Below are 25,589 nucleotides of genomic sequence, written 5' to 3'. Positions count from 1 at the left end.
CCCACCTCGGCCTCCCAAGGTGCTGGCATTACAGGCATAAGGCATTGCGTCTGGCCTATCCAGAGTTTTAAAGATAAAACCATGAGTATACTTATCACTGTGTACACAGTATGTGAAGTTTCAGCCCTGAATGCGTTCCTTCCCATAGCAGAAAGAATCCAAACACATACACATAAACACACATGCACCACTGTGTTTTGCCCAGCACTTCTCTTTTCACAAGGGTGTGTTTTCAGTGAGTGTGCATTTGCATTGTTGCTAGAAAGACTCTGAGGGCCAGGGAAGTTCCCTGGGAAGCCTGCGGGTCAGCACTCCGTGCTGCTGGCTCCATAATCTGAAGCCATCACTGCAGCACCAGGGACTCCCTACACAGTATCTGAACCTTTAAAATTACAGAATGGACTTCGAGTTAGCAAGTCATCATACAACATTTAATATTTGATGTTGTCTTGTGCTATCTGCTAGAAAATGAATGAAGCAAACAAAACACATTAATTCAATGTACACTTGGTGCTTTCTAGGCAAACAAGGCCTGGAGTGTTTTCAAATGATCTTTTGTGAAATGTCTGTCATCGTCCCCAAAAATGAGCAAATGATATACGTGAAAGATGATATTTAAAAAACTGTATTCAATTATTCACACCAAAGGATATCCATTAAAATTATGAACATTTCTAAATATATTTCATGTATCATACATATATATATGTTATGTGTATAATTACATATCAACAAAAGAATTCTTGTTGTTCTAACCATGTAAGTAAAACAAAGATTTTGCAATATAACACTCATATATGCATATATACTGGCTGTTTGAATTATGAATTTATTTACAACTTGCCTAGATTATAATAAATGATTACTGTTCTATTATACAAACGTAACAGTAAATGTTTTTTTAAATACAAAGACTGCAAATGAATACATGAAAAAATTACACACATGTACAATATTTATAATTTATAAATGCAAAGTTAAGACCTCTTTAAATTATTGCACTTGCGCATTTTACAAAGATTTTTGTCATACATACAAAATCATTTTTTAAAATTTACTAACTTATCAACTATGATAAAGTTAGATACTGTTAACTTGAAATTCTTTCTCCTTCCAACAGAGAGCCTACTAAAATTCTGGACACAGGTTCATTGACTTTACAAGCCGTTTCTTTATGAGCACTGTATTTTTGATGGTGTGTAATCTGTATTACTCTCCAACAGCTTTTGGTCAGCAAGATTATCAACAGCAAACTCTTAGATGCCTTAGCTACGTATAGACCTAGGATCTCTCTTGTTCATATGTTCATGTAAAGAAAGCCGTTTTGTCTTCTCAGAAAGAATGACAGTGCTTCATTTGTACAAATTTTGGTAACTATTTCACAGTGTGTTGGGCAAGCATGTAATTTCAAATAGGTAGGGGTCTAATATACAAACACCTTCTCTGGGTAAGTCTATTGCACTCAGCTTGCACACGAAATGAACACATAGCATATACACCATACAACAGATCATATGGAAAATAATATTCCTATATGTCACTTACATAGGCTATTTGTGATACAGCATAGGACTGGGTATTAAGGTGACCAAAGAAAAAGACGAAGGCTGTAACGCCCATGATGTAATATTTTAGTTGGGCTAGAGTATTAGATAATACTTTTAGAACTTGCAATAGAAACAAAACCTTTCTACTTAAACTTTCACAAATATGCAGTACCTCAAAAATATCAGATAAAAACTGAAATGTGTAAACTGACTTCCCTACTTAGCAACCCTGGATTCAGCTGTAAGTTTCCACCTTGGTCCTGAGGTGACATTAGCCTTCGCCCCACAGGGCCATGCCTGGCTCTTCTTGCCATTGGTTACTTTTCTCCCACTGGCAGGAAGGGGCAGGCGGGCTCTCCATGGCTTCGCAAGCCCTGCTCTCCATTGCTGGGTTGAGAAGAGAAACATAAGTGAGGACAGCATTGCTTCTTTGGATGTTACATGTGTTTCTTGCGTAACATTAATGTCTTTCTCTTTGTTCTATCTTCTTAATTTAGAACCAGCACACTGCTGACACTTTCTTATCTTTCTTGCCATTTTTATCATATAAAATGCATCCAATGCTTCAGACAACCAACTATTCCATTGTAAAAAAGACAAAAAAAAGTGTGCACTGCATTAGATATTACTAATTTAAACGTAATATAAATAGCTAAAGAAGTCAGCAATATGTGTATTGGCGAAATACTTATGCACATGTAAAAATCTCACAGCCATGCGCTGAAAGCATGGGGAAACTGTAACAGACAACATATTCGGCTGATTTACATTTTATAGTAATTTAAAAATCAGAGCAATACTTGCAATAGAAGAGATCTACTATAGTGATTATATGAATATAGTCTTTAAAGAATTAAACCCTAAATAAAAAAGTGTAGAAAGCAAACATATGTTTGAAATATGTAGAGAGAAGTGATTTTAAAAATCTAAATCATGCTTAGGTACTGGAAACCCCCCAAAATCACATCATAACCAATGTCACAGTTCTTTGAAGTTCTTGCAGAAAAGACTGAATCTGAACAGTTCGTTGGTTATAGTCGCCAGGGTATTTGTCAATGAAGTCAAATAAAGGATAGAAATCTGATGAAGAGAGAACGGTCCTATTCATCCAACTTGATAAAATGAACTGTAGATGAGTGCCTATAAATGTTTTCAATTACAGTTAAGCAAGAAAAGCAAAATAATAAATACAAGAATGAAGTAGTAAAATTGCAGTATTTAAAATAAAGGCACAGGCCAAGGCATGGTGAATAATTTAGTCCTATTAAAGCTCAAACCTTAATTTTGAGTTAAAAGACCAGAAACACAATACCCAAACCTAAACCTATTAAAAAAAAAAAAAACCAGGTATCTAAGGATTTGTGCATCTATTTATATCATGTACAAACATGTCTCGTATACACGAATATATCAGTAAAGAAAAATTAACTGAGATTTTACAAAATGAAAAAAAATCTAAAAAGCATGCCAAAAAAGAGGAAACCTATACTGAACAAATCTAGTTTCCAATTCATTGCTTTTGTTGTGGTGAGAACAAGTCATGTGGGGCACCCCTGTAAACATCTGTACCTTCCTTCCATTGAAGAGTCAGGAATAGGAACAACTGTCTCTAATATTTTGGTCTATTTTGCAAGATGGGTTTTTCATACACCTCTTAGAGAGAAGCACAGGTGGGAAATGGATCAGAGTCCCTGCCCTAGTAATAGGGCTGTTTTTCAGAATTAGCTTCCACATCCATTGCATTTCCTTTGACCTTTTTCTAATTAATTAATTCACATTGCCTGAATTCAATATTTCATGTTATTGGCAGGCATTTATGTTTCCAAGGACATTTTTAGCTAAAAACCATATTTGCTATGTCCAAAAGATAATGGAATAATTGCATATGACTATAAAACTTGTCTATTACAAATAAATGTAGCCAATATAAATTTCTGCAAACTTAATATCCTGCATATCCTCGTAGCTGGTTACTAAATTTACACTAGGTGGAAAATTTGCCACAATACACAATATGACCTTAATAAGAACTCATCAAAACTGTTGTTAGTAAAAACTATCTCTTGGCTTCTGGTGTCATATTTTTCTTTTAAGAAAAGATCTGGGAAAAAGACAAGAAATATAACTCAGATGTTTGTCTGCTAAACACATCAGACAAAATACAAAAATATTCCTAACTGCATGTTTTTCAAAACAAATTATTAACTAAATATTACTGCATCCTGGGTCCCTTTATTTTACGTACATCTGTGATTATTAAGTAAATCTTACACATGGTAAAAGCAATATTGACAGTTTATATCAAAATACAGTCTTTCATTCAAGCTGTGCTTCTATTATGACAATATTTCACAAGAAATTAACCAACCAGTAAATCCAATCACATTCCTTTGGGAAACTGTTCAAAATAGAGATTACATAATACACTTGCCTATAATAAATTAAGAGAATTTTCTGTAATAATCACCTAAAACTATAAAAGTAGCCATCAGAGCCCTAACTCCATAATTATTTTCTATGTTAAAAAACAGAATTCATATATTCTTTTAAAATTTTTGTAATTAAACAATAATATTAAATAACATATCCTTTCCCAAGTTAAATTAGATGACCAAATTAACTTTTGTGAATTAAGTTGTTTTTCGTAGAATCCAGCTTCATAAATTTATATGCAGAAAAATATGTAACTTTTTCAAATTCAATATGAATACACTAACAAAAAATGACACTTTCTTGTCAACTAACAAGTAATATGTATTTTCCATCAAGCAAAGTCATTGTTTTTAAGGAATGGAAGAACTGGTTGATTTATATTTTTTCCGACATTTTTGCTTCTCTCTTCCTCTCTTTCCTTGTCTCATGTGTGTATCATATATACACGTATGTATATGTCTACATACATATGAGTGTGCATCCTATATACATGTATGTGTGTGTTCTACATATATTACATCCTTCCATATATATATGTGTGTGTGTACACATCTAGCCACAGTGGTATTTCTCTTTCTTTAGTTATTACATTTTATGTCATAGTGTATAATTAAAATAGCAAATGGAGTTCCATGTAGGGAAGATGGCAACTTTCAGAAGCCCAGAAGAAAACTGAACACATAGTGTTAATTTTAAAATAAGAACAGTGCTTATGTAGAGCCAACTCTGCTACGGCATAAATAAACCATGTTGTAGAAGCCTCTGATTTAATCTTGCACAAACCAGGCTCATCTGAACAAAATGCCTATGGTATTAAATATGTAGAAGCATTTTTTCAATTTTATTTTAATAAAAGTGATATTCCAGTTTCCTGCCACGTGAAAAGTGAGTAAGTTATCTGTTATGATTGGCCTGTCACTTCCTGAGTGAGTCTCTGTCTGATTCCTTCAGGTTAGAACAGGGTTGGAGGTTGCTGTGCCATTGCGCTAAAAATCTTTGAAGTATTAATATGCACCAGAAGTGACTACCTTATAATCTCCGTAGGAAGGGGTGCAGAGTATTACTTTTGTATTGTTCGAAACACTTACATTGTATAGTAATACTAGTCAACCAAAAAGCCATATAGAAGAAACCACAGGTTTCTATGGAGTGATTTGATCTGTGAGAAGAGTAAAGAGAACGGAAAGAAGGTCCAACATGATTGTACTACTTCCTGCTTCTGTTTCTGTGCTATGGACAGAAAGCTCATGAAATATGACCATGCAGCATGTCGAAAGAGATAAATGAGAGGTGAATGCAGCAGGTCAAAGTAAAATCACAAAAGACACATTTTATGGTTTGATGTTTAAAAAAGAAAAGTATGGTACTTTAATTAAACAATGTTACGAATAAACATTTCATTGTGAATATGAGTCTAAAATTCTGCAATGACACAAAGTGAAAATATAAAGAAATCATTATGAAAAATTTACACTTTATATCCATAAGAGTTGTCTGTTAAAAAAATTGACAATGCCTTGCTTTTATTTTGTTCTTTATGCAAAGGGTTCAGTAAAATTGCCAAGACATCAATGAAAAAAAATTTAAAAATTGTCATCTTTTGAACTGATACTTGAAGTTCTGAGATTTGTTGTAACATATACCTCATCTCTTAAGGTCTACTTCTTTTAGTGTTAAATTTATTCATCTCAGCCCTTTAGTTTGAACTTAAAAGAATATGTTTAGTCTGTCTAACTAAATTCATGAAGCTCTGAAAAAAGAATTTGACGTTTTCTCATCGCTGCTTACTCTGTAACCTCAAGGACATTTGTCCTGAGGCTGTAGACTACAACTCAAGTTAATTACAAGTAGGTCACACATGAACATTCACGATAGTAATGTGTAAAAATTCCTATTTATAACCAACAACATCAAAACAACATTGATGTCAGAGCCCAAGTACAATACCATAATAGTACCATTTTCACTCCTTATTAGAAAGATACAATGGAAAAGTACCCCTTCTGAAGAATTTTTGTCCATTTCCATTAAGGCCTCAGCAATATCAGCCTATTAGAAAAGGCTGGTTTGCAAGTCAAATGGAGTCACTTGGCCAGCTGATTTCTGAACATGGGGTGGTCCTGGTTGTTCAGTGTCTATGATGCCTCACAGAGGAGACTGGCAGGAAGTCCTTTGCTTGACTTATTTATTTGATGTTACCTTCTCGAAGAGGTCTGCACCCCAGTTACCAGGTGTAGGTGCCCCCCACCCCCCCCCCAAGAAAAGGAAAAAATGTCAAAGAAGCAAGATGAGAATCTGTGCGTGATCAGGGCTCAGTCTTCACATGCAGCTGCCTTCTGAGCCACGGAGGGGGATGAAATCCAAGTTGCAGTCTCCTCCCCTCGAATCACTTTTTCCCACTGACTGAGATTATCCCTAGGGATCAAAGATGCAGTTTCAGGTGAAGCTTATTAAAGGAGTTCTGGACTTTGTCTTGAAAACTAACCAAACAGCTCTGTGCCATAGCTCTGCACAGCGGTATTTTGTGAGGCCCTCTGACGGCTGATGGTCACTAGTGTGACACGGCCAGGTGGGCTCTTGTGACGGCTGCTCAGGAAAGAGACTCAGCGGCAGCAGGGGGTCAGGGGCATCTTGGCTCACCTGCTGTGGCCTGCAAGAGCAGCAGCAATGCTAAGGCTGAGCGTACATCCTTTCTTAGTAAGAAGGATGACCTTGTACAGGGAAAGAGCCCTAGGGTGTACTTCTGAGGAATCTGCAGGGTCTGGAAAGGAGGAGATGCCACAGCAGGTGGAATACTCGGTGACAACACGGACCTTCCTACTGAGAAGTGCCAAGAGCGTGTCTCCCTGGAGGGCTCTAACCTCCTCACCTTACCCTGGTTCTTATTCTGAACACTGTGTCATATATAAAGTCATCCTAAGTTATGCCTGGCACAAACTTTGAAATTTTCTTTTTACAGTAAAACTGTGCTTGTGCTCTGCTAACGCCTCACCCAAGGCAGCCTCACGTCTCTAGTCCTCTCCTCTTTCTCTTGCGGTGTCTGTAGTTCAGGTGTCACGGGCACTGTCATCTCTAACTGCGTGATCACAACCACTGCACAACCATCTGACTCCACAAGGCTACCCCGGCAGGGCTCTTAGCCACTTTCAGGTGTAAAGTCACAAGGGAATCCTGGCACTGGCAAACACAAAACTCCTATGAGGCACAGTTTCAAAATTCTCTCAAATTTATTTTAGCAAACAGGCTAAGCCACATTCAGATAGACAAAACCCTAAAATATAACTGAAAAGTATGGCCCGTTTAACCTTTGTAACCTATCATCAAATATCATTTTTCCAGACCCTAGAAACTTTCTGATGTATTGGAAAAAGCCATACACTAATTTTGGTATGTTTCCTTGAACACCAATGATACATCATAAACTTTTTAAGTGTTAATAAGATTCAAATGGCCGTGAAGAGATTCTGTGGTCCAGCCAAGTGTACTGCAGCAGGAGTGTGGCGGAGCTTTCCACACAGTGGACACTGTTCTCAGAGCTCCACTGGGAAGGCGCCTCCACAGCTCCCTGCAGTGCTGGGCATGCACAGTCAGCACTCATGCCCTGGCTTCCAAATACCTGGCGTAAAACACACAGGATTTCTCAACAGAAAGGACTTTTGAAGATTGCCTAGTTTTTTTAAACATCTTGGAATTTACATTGATATTCCACTTTCTCTTTAATTCTGTACACACTTTTATAACAGAATTCTCTCAAGTATCATCTGGCCTCACACCCTATATTTCCCATTATGACTTAGGCCTTTGTAGTATGTTAAGACATTAATAAATGAACCAGGGATTAAAGTCAATTAAGGCTCAACAAAACAAGGTGGGATGCTACATTCATCTCCACAGAAGCAGGGAGGAAGGAGAAGCCATCTCTTGAATACTGTATATATAAACTTTTTAATATTGCTTATTGGTCTTGTTTGTTTTCCTTGAAAAATGTAAAAAAAAAATGTTTCAACAGCAGAAATTAAGAGTATATTAAGTTTCTGGTTTTGTGTAAAACTCCCTGGCCAGCGTCTGTCCTCCGCTCTCCCACAGTGCCTGCACTCCACTCCGCCTAGGCACAGCTGTGGCTAAGAAGTTAAAACATGGCCCCGAGCCAATTCACCTGGAAAGGACTCACATGCACAGCTGCTGGCTATCACCCTTTGACTTCCTCAGAGGGAATTCATAAAGTAAAGTGAAAATCTTTAAAACTATCCAAGGTTCTTAACTGAGTTCACTCTTAAAAAGGAGGAAGGAATAGGGAGAAATATGAATCTAGAAAATAACAGATGGCTTAAATGTCTTTTTGGAAGGAAAAAAAAAGACTTAAAGAGGAAGGGGTTATCCACTTAAGGTCCCCTTCTTCCATTAAACAAGAATCTGTGTGATTTAGTCAGCCTCTTCCTGCACAGCATCCTGAATAGACGGGTCCTCCGCAAAATAATCATAAAAACATTTTCCTCCTTTTTGGTGTCTGAAGGACTTTATATGAATAGACACTCTTCACAGATGCATAGTGTACTGCAGGGACATACTGAGGCTGGCAGAGTCAGGAAGAGGGGGGCGCCCTCTTCCTCTTGCAGGACCCACTCCATCTGTCACTTCATAGAATGAGGCACCCCAGCCAAGGCCCTTCTATCCCAGGTCTGAGGACCTCCAGTGACAAGGTCCCCTCAGCACAGATGCAGCTCTAGTAAGGCCTGAAACCAAGCTGGCATTGCACGGAGCGCACAAACTCCCTTTCTGAAAGAAACAACTAGTACCCCACCCTGACTGAACGTAGGTGTAAGAAAGCAGGAAGGGTCCCCCATACTGAGGCAGAGACCCTCCCAGTCACTTGGTCATCTGGGTCCTGACTATGTCTGGCCCCAGCCCCCAGCCTGTTCCCACTGTCCCTCTCTTCAGAGTGCAGACAGAAGGAGCTGCCCGAGCACCCAAGGTGGCTGAGGCTCATCTTTGAGGAGAATCAAAGCAAAGGGAATAAGTCGCACCCCTGCGGAAGCCAGGTAAGGAGGCCCCCGAGCCCCTGAGCACAACAACTCGACACCTCGACAGACACACAGTCCACAACACACCGATGGAGTAAAACAATCCGGTACAGATCTCAGGGCTTTAGAAAAATATCCGTACAGCTTCAACCATTATACATACCTGCATGCTTTAAGGAGAGGCTCCGTGGGAGGCAGGATCTGGGTGAGGGTGGTATAGCAGGGAATGGCTACGGCATTGTAGAACCCAAGCTGCCTCCGTGCAAAAACCACCGACAAGAAACAAAAGTGCACATTAGCGATTCTAGTGATACTTCTATTTCTTAAGTGAATGTTCTGTTTCTGAAGCCGAATTATAAGATTAAATGTTCTAGTTTTGCTGTACGTGATATTTGGGTTCCATGAATAGTATTAAAGAGCGTTTTTTAAAATGCATTCTAGAAATAAAACACGTAACGATTCAAAACATATTACAAAAGTTAATACCTGTTGAAGTCTAAGACCCAAGTACATTAACTGACATTCTGCTAATAGATCGGCCAGTGGCTACTCAAGGTCTGTGCTTGTCTCCGGTGCCCTCGGTGCTTTCTTGCGGACACTGGAGCGCGCAGCCTGCTATTGCTCCGCGCACATGGCTCCTTCCGCCCTCGGGCTCAGGCTGACCGCAGTGCGTTCTGCCCGGCTGCTACACTTAGCTTCGGTGCCTTGTGTGGTCTCCCAATATTTTATTCATCCTTCCTGCCCTCTTATTTGAATTAAAATAAATGTCATTGGTTTTATCATCGCTCTTTCCAATTATTGTTCTTTGAATATATCAGATTTCAAAGTTTTAAAATCTGTAGTACTTTAAACAATTTTATTAGGAATTCTGGGTCACCATGTAAATAAATGACACTACCTCAGACCGGCCTACTGAAGGCCTGATGTAAAAGATACACGACAATTAGCCAGAGAACACAGATTGTCGAGTCATAAGTCGCTGGCCAAGTGGCTGCAGCATGTACAAGATAAAATGAGCTCTCTAGACGAGGTGACCCCCAATCGGTGACCACAGCTCACCGATTTCTCTAAAATGCTGGACTTCACTGAGGTGCACTGAAGCATACAGAAGGCTCTAATTTACGTGGCTCCTTCTTGCTTTCTCCTGTTATAAAGTCTTTCGTCACAGCACTCTTACTAGAATAGCGCCTGTGTTATTTCCATTTTTAACTTTATGGCTTATGCAGAGGCTTTTTATTCTAATATTTAGCAGATGTCATGGGGCAGAAGATCCCAGAAAAGATATTCATTATTAGAAATTAGAGTAGTTCATTATTATGGCAAAAAATAATTTCACAGTAATCGACTATTTAGAAGCAATATGGTTGGTAAAATATTAACTGATTGTAGAAAATTTTATTTAAACCTTTCTTATTCTGTAAATGAAAATCAAACTATTCTAAAACAAAGTATTATCATAACTAAAAACACTAGAATAAAACTCATAGGCTAACAGCATCAGTGAGAAATTTCCAGCTATCCCATGCATTCTGTTGGGATGACTGTTAACTATTTGGATGGAAAATAATTTTAGATCTCTTATCTTAAATCACATAACAAGATACATTCCAAACAACTTAACAAATCAAACGTAAAGTCATAAAAAAGTAACGAAAGAAAATATAGGCAAATATATTTAATCTCAAGGTGAGAAAGAACTTTTCAAATACAATATGAAAAGCACACACCAAACAGAAAGGACTAACAGCTGTGACTCCATATATGGGAATATTCCATAAAGAGTGGTAAAAAGTGACAAAAACTGCAAAATACACTTGCAGTAAACACGATAGGTATTCAGGACCCCTTTCAAATTAAGAAGGAAAAGTGAGCACGCCATCAGAGAAACTAGACAGGGGCATGAGTGGAGGCAATGCCCATTCATTCAGCCTCTTTGTTGTGCTGGTGCCCTCTGTGAGCTGTGGACGTGCCTAAATTTTGTATGAATTAATTTTAAATAAAGTAGGGAAATTTGAGAACTTATCAAAAGCCACCATGCTGTGGATTTTTGAAACATTTTCTAAACTTATCTGTATCATAATTATTTGCCCATGACTTCCTTGTTATGCCATTAGAAGATTAGTTAACAAAAATCATACTCTCAGAACTACATTACGCCACACATACACAGATGCAAAATAATGAGAAACAAGACCTCTGAAAACATTAGAAAAAAAATAAATTATGTAGTAAGACCTGAAAAGAGGATAATTAATGTCAACTTACGCTGAGACAAAACGCAAAATGTACTAAAATAGTAAGCATTATTTGTCAGAAAAAAATGGACCTGAATAAAAATCTGTAATGTAACTTTCCAAAAATATCTTTGTTTAACCAATGACAAAATATTTTCTGCTTGTTAAAAATATAACAACCCAAATTCATCCACCCACTCTACTTCAAGTCAGAAAAGCAAGCGTATTGACTGTAACGGCAGCTGTAGAAAGGAGTCACGGCAAAGGCAGGATGAATTCTTTAAATCCACAGAGATTTCCTAACGTTGGCCTTATTGTCCCCAAACTCTGTCTAAATGGAGAAGGTTCCTGGTGGTTCTAGGTTGTGTCCCCTGAGCACTAAGTCTCTCCAGGCCACAAGGCAGCCGAACCCTCGGGATTTCTCTCTGGGCTTTTAGCCTTGGGAACAGAATCAGTGCTTGGAGGTGGTGGCCAAACCCAGATTAAAAGTATAAACTCTTTTAGAGTCTACTTTCCTGAGTGTCTTAGCAAGTGAAGGCTCCTCTGAGTACATGATTATTCCAGGGTAAACAGCTGTTCTCTTTCTAGTTCTCAGCTCCTATAAGGTACATTTCTAAAGTTTCTATATTAATCACCAGACCTACCTCGACTATCCTTAACATATTATAAGATGACATATGCTTTCCAATCATGTATGATTTGATGCCCACCTTAAACTATTTGACTTAAGCAATTACAATTTACTTTAATAATTCATACCTGGCCTTGTGGGACTTCATCCTTCTTGTCTCTGTCCATCATAGGAATAGGCTGTATTCCCAATTTCTTCATTTCATCACCCTAAAATAAATGGGGGGAAAATCATGCTTTCTCAAATTTCAAATTGTCATAAAATTTTCATATTATATAATTATTCCCTTTACTCATTCATTTTCTTCAAAACAAATAATATTTGTGGTTGTTAACCCAAGAAAAAAAATGTCAAAATAATGAAAAACTTAATGTACCATTATTTTGTACTTTATCTTGATTTTCTCCACTACTGAATTACCAGAAGCCCAGCCATCATTACTGGTTTCATTTTGCAGAAGTTAGTGAAAAACGTGGTAATAAGAGGAGATACAGTAAACAGTGAGAAGAAACAATAATAACAAGATATGCAATACCCTCCAGGCCCTTCTCTCTTTCAAATGACCTTCCAATGCATGGAACTCAGTGAAGTGTGGCTTTCCAGAGGATATTTACAGAGGAAGAAAAAGCAACAATAGTCTGCTAAAATGTGCTAGTAAGGACATAGAACAACTGACTACACACATCATCCAATTTACACTTACAGGTAATAGTTACTAAAGATTCACTATGTTGCAGGCACTGAGCTAAGTAATTTGTAAATATTATTTCATTTAACCCTCATGAAATACTTTAAGATATCTTATTCCCACTTTATAGATTTTATAAATTATCTTGCTTTTTATTTGTTTGTTAAAGTTAAAATTTGCTACAATCTTCTTCCTTAAGATTTCCTATTTTTCCTAACTCCCCACTCTTCCCTCACATTTCTTTATTATTTTAGTTATGTTAGTCATGTTTTCAGAAATCAGAAGTACAGTCTAGAAACTTTCCCAGACTTGCTAAAATAGGGCCTACAAACAAATTACTATAACCATAATTAGGAATTTTTACATGCAGGACCAAAGTACTCGTCCTGACAAAGCAAAGCCACTTCAAGCACAGCTGCTGCTCCATTGTTACTGCTTTAATTAAAAATCAGTGGTCTCAAACTTTTTGCTTCTGTATCCAAAGTGAGAGAGACATACTAAGCCCCTTGCTCTCAAAACCTGACACATGAAACAAGACAGTTTTTTAAACAAACAGATTTGAATATGTGCTCGAAACAAAAATGCTAAAATGAAAAAGAACCCAGTGCGATAGACCATGCCTATAACGGAGGGCTGAGCCAATCTGAGGCTGTAACAGAATGCAGAGGGCAGGAACGCGGTCCAGGCAGCGGCTGTGGGGAACAAAGACCTACATGACAGCAAGGGGCAGAGACAGGAAATATGCCTGCACAGGCAGTGGGCAGGGGCCGGCCACATGGGCTGTCCACACGGAGGTCGATTTCGGTCTGCATTACAGCAGAGGACCTGAGGCAGGGTACTGATGGAATCTGAATTATCGTCATCCCTATCTGATAAACTGGCCTGAGGTTAAATACCAAGTGCCAAAGCAGACTTTTAATCTCAAGCAAACTGGCACCAAAGACCACATTATTCGTTATTTTTGCACAAATTCTAAAAGGTAAAGGTGCGGAATTCAGTTAGAAAGCTATAGTACCCCAGGTATGATTTGGTGATGATCATGAGGATAGAGAGAAAAGGCAGGACTTTATAGATACTGGGATCAACTGTCGGGACTTGGTAAATATATTTCTGCTTCTTCCTATGGACTATGGTGAGGTCAGTGAAGACTGCACCTGAGAGCACGCACGGAGCCAAATCAACGTCTGTGGACTGAATAACCAGTGAATAATAGAAAGGGAAAAAATCTCCGTTACATATTGGTCACATTTTGGCATTAAAATCTCCAGCTTTTAATCCTGCACCTTCCTGTTGCTTTAAGTTGTCCTTTAACAACTGCACATTTTCCACATTCATCTAGAATATAGAAATCATGTTAGAATCTATAGTTATGCCTTTCTCATAGCAATCCTGTACCTAAACAAAAGGTGCATTTTTAGTATGAGATAAAAAGTTATTTCACAAACAGTGCAAGGTTTTTGCTCCTGCTGGCATTGCTGGAGAGATGGCTTCATGAATTTCCTTTTCTTTTTTAAAATGATCCTTACATGGGATTTATTTAAGTTAATATGTCAGCAACCACAGCTGCAGACTTCAATCTGGGGGAATGTATCAAACAACTCAACGTTTTCTTATCGTGTCATGACTTTGCTTCTTGAGACCTCTTCCAGCATCCTAGCATAACTCTATACAGGTGCCATGGTGTTATACTGTATTGCACTAACACAATGAAAAATATGCAAGAACCACAAGAGATCACTTTTTACTGTAGTAAATGATTTACTGGAGAAACAACTGCTCAGAGATTATTAGTGTCACAGAGTGTCTCAAGCACAGCATTTTAAGTGGATACTTGGAACACTTGAGTTCACCACAATAGCAAAAGGAAGTTGCTGCAAAAGTACTACAGTAGTGCCGTATGTACTACAGTTAATTTCATGCAGTTACAATTTAATATGACATCTTTATGTTTGTTTCCATTTCTCGCCACAGTCTATAATAGTGTGTACATAAGTTTTGATAAACTTTAACTTATCTTATATTTGTGTGTATTTTATGGTAGTAAATGACAAAACAGACTAGTATCTACACATACTGTATACATTTATGGCATACCTAAATTAAATTTTTTCAATATTTCTAGGCCATTTTGTTCTGTATTTTTGTCACAAATCTCCAAAAAATCTTCCAATGTATTTACGGAAAAGTATCTGCATAGAAGTGGATGCACACAACTCAAGCCTGTGCTGTTCAAGGGTCAACTGTACATCTACATCACTCTTCCTACGAGTCTGACGGTAACTAGGTTCTGACACATACACAATAAAATAAAGAGAAAGCTCATGCGAAACCATGCATACATGATGTGCAAGGCATTCTGGGAGAAATCATGCCAGCAGTATCATCAACTCAAGGCCTGTGATCTTCCTTCAGTAAAAAATACTTTGGCTTTACCATTATGAAGTAAATCAACATGATAAACTCTTCCTGCTAAACTTGTGGATGATTTGCTGTTTATGTTCTACATACATTCTTCCGTATGAGTGAGACAGATGATTGAATCTCCAGCTGCTTTGTCCTCCAAATTTACTTTTATTTCATCAAACCAGAAGAGGTACTCAAAAGAGTTATAGTTTTTTTCACAAAGTAATTTTTGAATATGCAAAGACCTAGGTATTTGTGACTCAAATGGATAGGAGAATTATATTCTACTTACTTACATACAATTCAATAAGCAAATTGAGCAGTACAATGCACATTACTGATAAATTGCATAATTCAGTCAAGAAAATGTGTTAATGTAAGTCATTTATGTCTTGTTTCAGGAGTATTATGAATTAACATTCCATACATTCTGAGGAACTCATAGTTTACAGGTGAGGTGACCATTGATTATATTTACATATTCTCAATGTCTATGGTGCAAAACAATTATTCCCCTGAATATTTAACTGCAGGTGGATATATCCCATATTATGGGATCCTCTGAGTACTTTGTCCAGTGCCTATCTAAAGTAGATGGCCGGTAATGCCTACTGAATGAACAAAAGATCAGTTGTTAAGTAAGATAGCTGTCACACTATTGTTCGGTGAATAAGCTCAGAGAATTAGACACATATGCAAGTAACGTGTAAAAGAATGATCATTCTCTCTTTGTATCTGCATAACTGCTAAATCCTTCAGTATATGATTCACGACAGTTTTCTAAAATAACTATCAACATGAACAACTAAGGTATTCTTAGCATCCATACATTTAATTTCTCTTATCTATGTTAATAAAAGAATCAAGGACGTACCTCAGCCCAGAATTCTGCATATATATCATTTGCCGTCAATTTTGTAACAGGCCACAGTTTTGTCACAGAACAAAGATCACAGGCAGTCATCATCAAACCAATTACACGGTCTCTAGAACACAACAATATGACTGGTCAGCATAGCATTTGCACATTTATAATAAGGACTAGAAAGACTTTTGTATTTCAGGAGTGAAGCCTAAGTACGTATTACTTCATGAAGGAAAATGATGGCATTAAAGAGCACATACAAGTAACAGCTAGGACAGTGAATGGAATTAAAAATTAGTGTCATTTAATCGTGAGAGTCACTACTATCATGAGTCCCATGAGGAGTGCATCATATTTTCCCGTTGCCTCAATGTTACTGAAGAAATCAAGTATAATGTAGGCTCTGGCTAGGCTGTCATCTAAATCTCCTGGTATACATTTATGGCTATGAACCAGGCTTTCATTTTCATTGAATTTTGGAAATTTAGAGCAGGAAGGTATCTTAAGAGAAAATCTACCCCAATCCTTTCATTTTATATTAGGAAAGTCTGAGGTGCACAGATATGAAATGACTTTTCCAAGAGGACAGGGATTTGTGGCAAGGCCAGAGGAGGAGGTGGCTGTGAAACCTGCTCCTCGCTTCCCCGTGCAAGTGTGTGCGCTGGGTGCAGCCTCCAAATACTGCGCTTCCCTTTAGCAGATATTCAACACCTGCCTTTCAACCAAAATGACTTTTCCCTTTTCAACTGCTTGCACTCATAACTATGTGCTCCATGTCTGACTTTATTTTCTAAATATGGCTTGGTTTAATCTTCCCCCTTGAAGAAAAATAATAACTTTAAAAAATTCAAAGACCTATCCCCTACAATTTGAATAGATTTGGTCTAGTGATATGTGGCTATCTATGTGAAGTCTATACTTAACAGAGTAATTAAGTGGTAGTAATTAACAAAGTTTAAGGTACAACCTTATCTTTTAAAAAGCAAATTACATAACTGTAAAAGACAAATTATCAACCAGATTACAAAAGTGTTTAATGAGTGAGATGATGCTTTTATTTCTAGCTCCCATCTCCGTTCTAATGAGTTCAGGCAATCCCTGCCGTTAACCACCGTCTCACCTCTTCTAGGTCTACATTCTGCACCTGTGGGCGTAGTCCTCCCCTAGCTCCTAGGCCTGTCTTGACCTGGCAGACAGCACATTAGCAGCATCTATCTGTCAATTTGGCAGAGACTCTGCTCTACTAGTGCTCTGAGCGTATCTCAGCTCAAGCTAAGACGTTGGGATACCTAGAATACCCTGATTCTTATATTACCATGAGTCACAGAGTTCTTTATTTTCCATCAACCCACTTCCTTTAGCCCGTTTAAGTATCATCTCTTTTGCCACCTTACCTTTCATAAGGGCACATTTCGAGAGGGTTTCTGGTCCTGTATGGGTCAGACTAAATCACTTTACAAACATTGGTTAGACTTATGCATAACCTTCCTGTAACCCCAAACAGATGCCATGTGAAGATTCAAATCCCTTACTTACAGTGATCAGGGAATTATAAGATTTTCTTAATGAGGTACTTTCCAAGAACTTTGTGCCTTGAAGAATATTTATTTTTGGATTTGGACTTCTAAAGTAATACATATATGACTTTTTTTCAACAGGTAAATTCATTTAAACACAAACCAAATGTGAAAAACTACTGTTTACAAATAATTACTTCATATGTTTAAAATAATTCAATTTCATTCATTTATATTCACCAAAATAAGCAACACTTATCATGGTGAAATAATCTAATAAGCTTTATCTCAAAAAACCACTTTCATAAATCTGTAAAACGAAATAAATGTCAATGTAATTGGGCATTATAAAATACATGAAAGCAATTTTCTTGCTGGAAATTATTCCCAACGTAAAGTTGCCAATATAAGGATTGAAAGAATTGCAAAATAGTTATTTAGATTTCACTGTCAAAATTAGACAAAGCACAAAAAATAAAACAGATTAGAAATTTGGCATTAAATGTCTTTAATAAATATAATTACTCGTTTTTTACTCCCAAGTACAAACCTGTCAGATGGCCTTGGCAGTACAGGAATATTGATATTAATTGGAATCAACATTGTATTTCTATCCATGAACGGAATGTAGAACCAACTGCTAACTGGTACCGATACTTAATTCCAAACCTGCTTTAATAACCCACTGTGAAAGGGATCGCGTTTATGCTAAGTGTAGGCTTGTATGATCTCATATAACCTAGTCACTAAAAACAATGAAGTGAGAGCCCAACACTATGCCTATGATAAAATGATTCCTACTCACATCATTTCCGAAAGTTTAACTACAGTCACTTGTCCTCAAAAGTTCTGAATGGCTGAATGTATCAGGCAGTTATAGCAACGAACAAAATAGACCCTGTTCTCATAGCACTAATGTTCTAGTAGGGAAAGGCAGATGATCAAAGGTCAAAACTTTCATGAAGCAAGTGCTGGGTAAAAAATACACAGAGAGAGAGAGGGAACACCACGTGAAAATCTGTGAGGGAGGGCCAGCAGAGAGGGGTGCGCGTGAAGTCCTAATGTGGAAACAAGGAAGGCAGGTTTGAGGAACGAAAAGGAACGGCATTCTGGCGGAGACACAGTGAGTGAGGTGAAACTTAACTCCATTCGAGTTAAGTTTGGAAAAACAGGCTGGAGACAAGATAGGAGTTTAAGTTTCATTCCAAGTTTGATGATAAAATCTTGGTGGCTTTTCTCAGATAAGTGGCCTGATACAGGTATTAAAGAGAACTACTCAGGTCTGCTGGGTGGAGATGACTTTTAGACCTGAGAAGGGCCAAGGGCAGATTTGGAGTGGTCACTTAGGAGGATACTACGGTAGTTCAGATAAGAGGTGAGGGTAGCTTGAATTATGGTGACAGTAGCGGGATGGGGGAGTGGGAGGATTCCAGACATTAGAAGCAGAGCCAAATGCAAATTATTAACACCCAAAAGAGTTACAAAGCAAGGCTTCTCTCTCTCCCATCTTCCTTTCCTTTTCCTTCCTTTCTCCCCCACTCTCATGTATTAATTATCCCAGACCAAGTGGAGTAGACAAAGAACACAGGCTCTATCACAGGTGTGTGGATATTCCAACCTGAAAGAGGTAGGCATCTCTCCCTAGCGTGCATGAATGCCTTCTCAGTGCCATCTTATTTCAAGATTTTCTTCCCACATCAGATCATGGAATCACAGAACTTTATCAAAGGAAGGCAAAATAGGCCACACAGCCTGTGTAACTTCAGGTGAGTTACTGATGGGCAAGAAGGAAGCCCAGCCTTCCACACCGCCCCCAGTCCGATGCAGCACACTCTGTAAACTTAGCCAGCCAAGGCATATGCTATTTTGTTGGAAAAGAACAGTCATTCTCTAATTTTATTGAGGCTCGTTGAAATTTCTTTTGAATTTCTATATTCAAAAGTATACTGATATATAAGCAAAGACCAGATTTCTGTTATGAGGTAGTCTTAATTATAACTGTTATAGTGGTTAATGATATCAAGTGGTTAACTAAAAAGCAAACATGTGGGGGATGCACAGTAGATGTTTTGTTTAGAAGCTGTCATCTGGCCTCATTTTAATTATTTTATTTTAAAATAAAGTCATGCATAGAATTTGAAAAGAAACTAGGTTAAATTCTTTTTTTCTTTAAATTATCTTAAACTTTTTCTTATCTTGTTTTTAAACTCATCTTCAAGGGATTTTAAATCATTGGGTTGAGTAATTTAAATCACATCTGTAGTAACTACTATACTTTCATCAAAATGTGACCCATTTTGACTAATTTATTAAACATTAAACTAGCCTAAGGATAATACAGTTTTTCTAAAAATATTATTTGAACAGCTGCATACTCAAAATCATAGAAAATATTTTAGAATCTTACTGTTTCCAATGACATAAACAACTTTCACACAAGTATAAACATGATATAGTAATTATCTCACTAAAATAAACTTTAAGTACCAAAATCTTAATTTAATAAAACGCTAAATATGTTGCTTCTTTTAAAAATACCATTACAGAGAGAAAAAGAAATTATAAATGAATGGAAAATGAATCTCAGGTAAATGAGTACCACAGAGGGAACTGCTGTTATTAAAGTTGATAACAGAATCCTTGTGTTATTCCTGGAGTTAACACCATTTACGTGGTCTCACAGAGTACCATAACTTTAAATCAAATGGGAACAGTTGTGCTCTTGCTTTAGAACTTTGGTTCCCCACATTTCAGGTCCTTCAGTTGAAACATCAAACATTCCGAGCAGGAGGCCTTTCTGCACTCACAGTGCTGCAGCAGGTAAAGACTGGAGGCTGCTGCCACATTTGGGAAATGCTAAAGAAATTGCATTACAGTATTAAAAAAAACAAACCACGCATCACACAGACACATTTGTTGTTACTCAAAGTTCACAGCAATAGCTGTGGAAAAATATAAACTTTTCGAGTTCTATTTCTGAATTATTTGAAGAATAAAAAAATTAACAAAGAATTGTTCACATGTTTAAAACTGTACCCTTTCTTTGATGTGGACATATATTTAAGTTAAGAAAAAACTCCAAGGGAAGTTGAGTAACGGGATTGCCTCTGAAGGGCATAAATATTCTCTGGGACTAAGAGAAAAAACATTTTCATTTGTATATTTTCTAATGATTTAAGAAAGATAACAAAAAGAAGAGAACTTATGATATTTAAAAATCACAATTTCAAATTATGAAATTAGTTTATCTTTACAATTTGTGTTTAAGAAAGGCAGTTCCTAAATGAAATACATGAAAGTAAAACTTATAAAAACTACCCACAACTTCCATATTTGTCATTTTAATATTTAAAAGGATAAAAAGGATACTTTTACTTGATATGATATCATAGCCTAAAATGCACTATGGTTTTTTCTACATTTTCTGAACCTGGTTCTATTTAGTCATAACAAGACTATGCTTGCTAATTTCAATAAAAAACAATAATTGTACTTTTGCCTGCCCTTGGCTTGAGTTCAGAGCTGGTTTCCAGACATGACATTTGCTTTTAGTTGTAGTCAGGAAAAGTGCTTTGAAGGGAAATTCCAGTGCAGAAATCAAGCAGTTCATAGATGATTTCTCCTTCTCTCTTTGGTGACCCTGTATTACATTTCCTCTCTATCTTTTCTGTTGCTAGAAGGTCCTTTTGCATAAGCTAGATTTAAACTGTCTGATAGAGTTGTTCCCCACCCAAATCTCACCTTGAATTATAGTTCCCATAATCTCCACATGTTGTGGGAGAGATGAGGTGGAGATAATGGAATCACAGGGGCAGTTGCCCCCATCCTGTTCTCGTGATAGGGAGTTAGTTCTCACAAAAGCTGATGGTTTTATAAGGGGCTTCCCCCTCCACTGGCCACTGATTTTTCTCTCTCCTGCTGCCATGTGAAGAAGGATGTCTTTGCTTCCCTTTTTGCCATGATGGAAGTTTCCTCAGGCCTCCCCAGCCACGCTGAACTGTGAGTCAATTAAACCTCTGTCCCTTATAAATTAACCAGTCTTGGGTACTTCTTCATAGCAGCATGAGAATAGACTAAGGCAGTAAGTTGGCGTTGAAAGAGTGGGTTACTGCCATAAAGATACATGAAAATATGAAAGTGACTTTGGAACTAGGTAATAGGCAGAGGTTAGAACAGCTTGGATGGCTCAGAAGAAGGCAGGAGAATGTGGGAAAATTTGGAACTTCCTAGAGACTTGTTGGAACTTCCTAGAGCTCAAACAACAGGAAGATGTGGGAAGATTTGAATCTTCCTAGAGAGCTGTTGAATGGCTTTGACCAAAATGCTGATAGTGATAAGGACAATGAAGTCCAGGCTGGTCCAGGTGGTCGCAGATAGAGATGAGGAACTTGTTGGGAACTGGAGTAAAGGTCACTCTTGCTATGCAAAGAGACTGGTGACATTTTACCCCTGCCCTAGACATTTGTGGAACTTTGAAGTTGAAAGAGATGATTTCGGGTAACTGGTGGGAGAGTTGTCTAAGCTGCAAAGCATTTAAGAGAAAGTAGAGCACAAAAGTTTGAAAAATGTGCAACTTGATGATGCAATAGAAAAGAAAACCTCATTTTCTGGGGAGAAATTCAAGCCAGCTGCAGAAATTTGCTTAAGTAGCTGGGACTGAGTGTTAATCACCAAGACAATGGGGAAAATGCTCCAGGGCATGTAAAAGACCTTCATGACAGCCCCTCCCATCATAAGCTCAGAGGCCTATAAGGGAAAAATGGTTTTGTGGGTTTCTCCTGCTCTATGCAGCTTTGGGACATGGTACCCTGTGTACCAGCTGCCTCAGCTCCAGCGGTGACTATAAAGGGCTAATGTACAACTCAGGCTGTTGCTTCAGTGGGTGCGAGCCACAACCCTTGGTGGCTTACATGTGGTGTTGGGCCTGAGGGTGCAGAGAAGTCAAGAACTGAGGTTTGGAAACCTCTGCCTAGATTTCAGAGGATGTATGGAAAAGCCTGGATGTCCAGGCAGAAGTTTGCTGCAGGGGCAGGGCCCTCAGGGAAAACATTTGCTAGGACAGTATGGAAGGAAAATGTGGGGTCAGAGCCCCCACACAGAGTTCCCACTTGGATACTGCCTTGTGGAGCTGTGAGAAGAGCGCCACTGTCCTCCAGACCCCAGAATGGTAGATCCACCTACAGCTTGCACCATGGGCCTGGAAAAGCTGCACTCAATGCCAGCCCATGCAAGCAGCTGGAAGGGGAACTGTATCCTGCAGAGCCACAGGGCAGAGCTGCCAGAGGCTGTGGGAGCCCACCTCTTGTATCAGTGTGAACTGGATATGAGACATGGAGTCAAAACAGATCATTTTGGAACTTTAAATTTCAATGACTGTTCTACTGGATTTTGGACTTGTATGGGGCATGTAACCCCTTTGTTTTGACAAATTTCTCCCACTTGGAATGGCTGTATTTACCCAATGCCTATACCTCTACTGTATCTAGGAAGTAACTGACTTGCTTTTGATTTTCAGGCTGACAGGTGGAAGGAACTAGTCATGTCTCAGCTAAGACTTTAGACTTGAACTTTTCAGTTAACACTGAAATTAGTTAAGAATTAGAGGGACTGTGGGAATGAAATGATTGTGGTCTGAATTATAAGGATGTGAGATCTGGAAAGGGCCAGGGGTAGAATGATATGGTTTGGCTGTGTCCCCACCCAAATCCCATCTTGAATTGTAGTCCCCCTACTCTTGTGTCATGGGAAGGACCAGGTGGAGGTAACTGAAATATGGGGGCAGTTTCCCCAATCCTGATCTCATGATAGTTAGTTGTCATAAGAGCTGATGGTTTTATAAGGGGCTTCCCTCTTTGCTGGGCACTCATTCTTCTCTCTACTGCTGCTATGTGAAGAAGGATGTGTTTGTTTCCCCTTCTGTCATAATTGTAAGATTCCTGAGGCCTCCCTAGCCATGCTAAACTGTGAGTCAATTAAATCTCTTTTCATTATAAATTACTCAGTCTTGGCTATATCTTTATCAGCAGTATGAGAATGGACTAATACACTGCCTAAAAATTGATTTCTAGGACCCTAAATTCACTTGTTAGTCTTTGCTATTTATAAAGTCAACAAATTATTATTATGTGTAAGGTATTTGTGAAGTCAGCACTGTATGTCTCATGCAAACAAATTATTCATCTGCATTTGAAACACACATGATAGTAATTGTCATAAAAATTGGGCTTTGGTTGTTTCATTTTTAAAATAAAAATCATAAAATTCACCTAGTGTCTTTAATCACAGTTGTGGTCAAAATGTCGATATAAGTAAATAACATAGTAAATGTCAGAGGTAGGTGGTAAGGGCCACTGCTAAGGACAAAAGCGGGAAGCAAGTGTCAGAAGATTAGGACTTACAGCAAAAGTCAAGAGAATGTAACTCCAGCTCTAGAATGAATGAAACAATGGCTGAAATTTTTTTAAAAAAATTACCAGGACAAAAAATGTCAATGATCAAATATATAACACGAGTATATGATCACATTATACAGCCTGTAACTTAAATCACTTGCCATTTTGGATTATTTTTTTACTTGAGAAGTATTTGCTGAACACCTCCTAGCTAGCCACTGTCACAGTTATCTATATCTCTGGCCTTATCACTACACAAAAGCCCAGAATGTGATTCCTTCCATCACATGATATTCCATCCTTGCACCAAGGATGGTGTGCCACATAATTTATGTTCAAGACAATACAGTTTTGAGAGTAAAAATCCGTACTGCTAGAAATTATTTCAGCCCAACAGGTATTCGCTGAGATTGGTTCAGGCAAATTGCGGAGTGTGGTCACTCCAATTTTAGCATGAAATATCCATAAAATAAATGAAGAAAATATAAAATTAGAGAATTTTTTTTGGGGGGGGATTGAGTCTTGCTCTGTTGCCCCAGGCTGGAGTGCAGTGGTGCAATCTCAGCTTACTGCAACCTCCACCTCTTGGGTTCAAGTGGTTATCCTGTCTCAGCCTCCCAAGTAGCTGGGATTACAGGTGCCTGCCATCAGGCCTGGTTAATTTTTGTATTTTTAGTAGAGACAAGATTTCACTATGTTGGCCAGGGTGGTCTCTAACTCCTGACCTCAAATGATCTGCCCAACTTGGCCTCCCAAAGTGCTGGGATTACAGGCATGAGCCAGCATGCCCAGACAATTTGTGAATTATTCTTAAAATATTAACTTTATGTATTAATTTTTCCACTAAATAAAAATGCATTTATAAGTTGCACCTTTCTCTCTTTCTATGGTACAGAAATACATTGATTCTTAATACAAATAAGGATGCTTGGCTCTATATATTAGGCAGCTTGAGTTCTTAGGCCAAGTTTACCATTTATTTCTTCAAATGAAAGAAATAGTTCTTCTGTGTTTTTGTATTAATTCTAGATAGAAAGGAAGAGGCCACCACCCATGGGAGTAATTATAATTGACATCTCCAAAAAAGATCTTACAAAAATATTACCATATTTTAGCTATAAAGTTTCCAACAAATCAGAAAAATTGATTCATTAAAAGTAAAAAACAAATGAAACTAAGTTGGATATTTACCAAGCTAATAAACAACAAGCATTTTAAAAATTATAGTTCCATTTTTAACAGATGGTGCTGGAACAACTGGACATCTGAGTGCCAAAAAAAAATGCATCTAGACAGAGACCTTAGAATCTTTAGAAAACTTAATTCAAAATGGATCACAGACTAAAATATAAAACACAAAACTGTAACACAGTTATATATAACACAGAAGAAAAACCTACTTCATCCAGAATTTGGTGATGACTGTTAAATACAACACAAAGGCATGATTCATGACAGAATAAGCTAGACTTCACCAAAAATTAAAAATCTATGCCCTGCAAAAGACACTGTCAAGAGAGTAAAAAGACAAGCCACAGGCTGAGAGAAAACATTAGCAAAGGGTGTACCTGATCAAAGACTGTTACCACAAATGTACAAAGAAACCTTAACATTCAACAATAAGAAAACAATACCCAAATATTGCTGTTTTCATGTTTAATCACTACATATGATACAAACCTTATCTTGCCATAATATTATTTTTGCTTAAACCATTCATTCACTTTTTAGAAAAAAACAGAAAAAGTACTCTGTTAATCTGTTCTATTTGCCTACATATTTGCTACTTGACCTTCCTACAGATTGAAGTTTTCATCTGGTAATTCATCACCCTGAGGTTTTTCCTTTAGTATATTAT

General features: G+C 37.7%; 1 protein-coding gene across 6 annotated transcripts in view; it reads right to left on the bottom strand.

Annotated features, from left to right (window-relative positions):
• Window positions 1-806: 806 nt before the first annotated feature.
• The window catches only part of PDE10A (phosphodiesterase 10A), a 685,830-nt gene continuing 661,047 nt past the window's right edge, over window positions 807-25,589 (bottom strand). For 5 of the 6 annotated variants that reach the window (XM_032253236.1, XM_032253239.1, XM_032253237.1 and 2 more), the window contains 4 exons: window positions 15,832-15,943; window positions 11,995-12,075; window positions 9,165-9,253; window positions 2,602-6,395 (listed from right to left, as the gene is read on the bottom strand). In XM_032253236.1, the coding sequence (XP_032109127.1) occupies window positions 6,293-6,395; window positions 9,165-9,253; window positions 11,995-12,075; window positions 15,832-15,943 (385 nt within the window). In that variant the 3' untranslated portion in view covers window positions 2,602-6,292. Of the gene's footprint in view, window positions 6,396-9,164; window positions 9,254-11,994; window positions 12,076-15,831; window positions 15,944-25,589 lie in introns of all 6 variants that reach the window. The other variant, XM_032253234.1, reaches the window with a different exon arrangement.

The sequence above is a fragment of the Sapajus apella genome, unplaced genomic scaffold (assembly GCF_009761245.1).
Source record: "Sapajus apella isolate SASKATOON/1434 unplaced genomic scaffold, GSC_monkey_1.0 scaffold82, whole genome shotgun sequence".
NCBI classification, from domain to species: domain Eukaryota; kingdom Metazoa; phylum Chordata; class Mammalia; order Primates; family Cebidae; genus Sapajus; species Sapajus apella.
The sequence above is the reverse complement of the archived record's forward strand: the minus strand, read 5'-3'. Positions and strand labels throughout refer to the sequence as shown.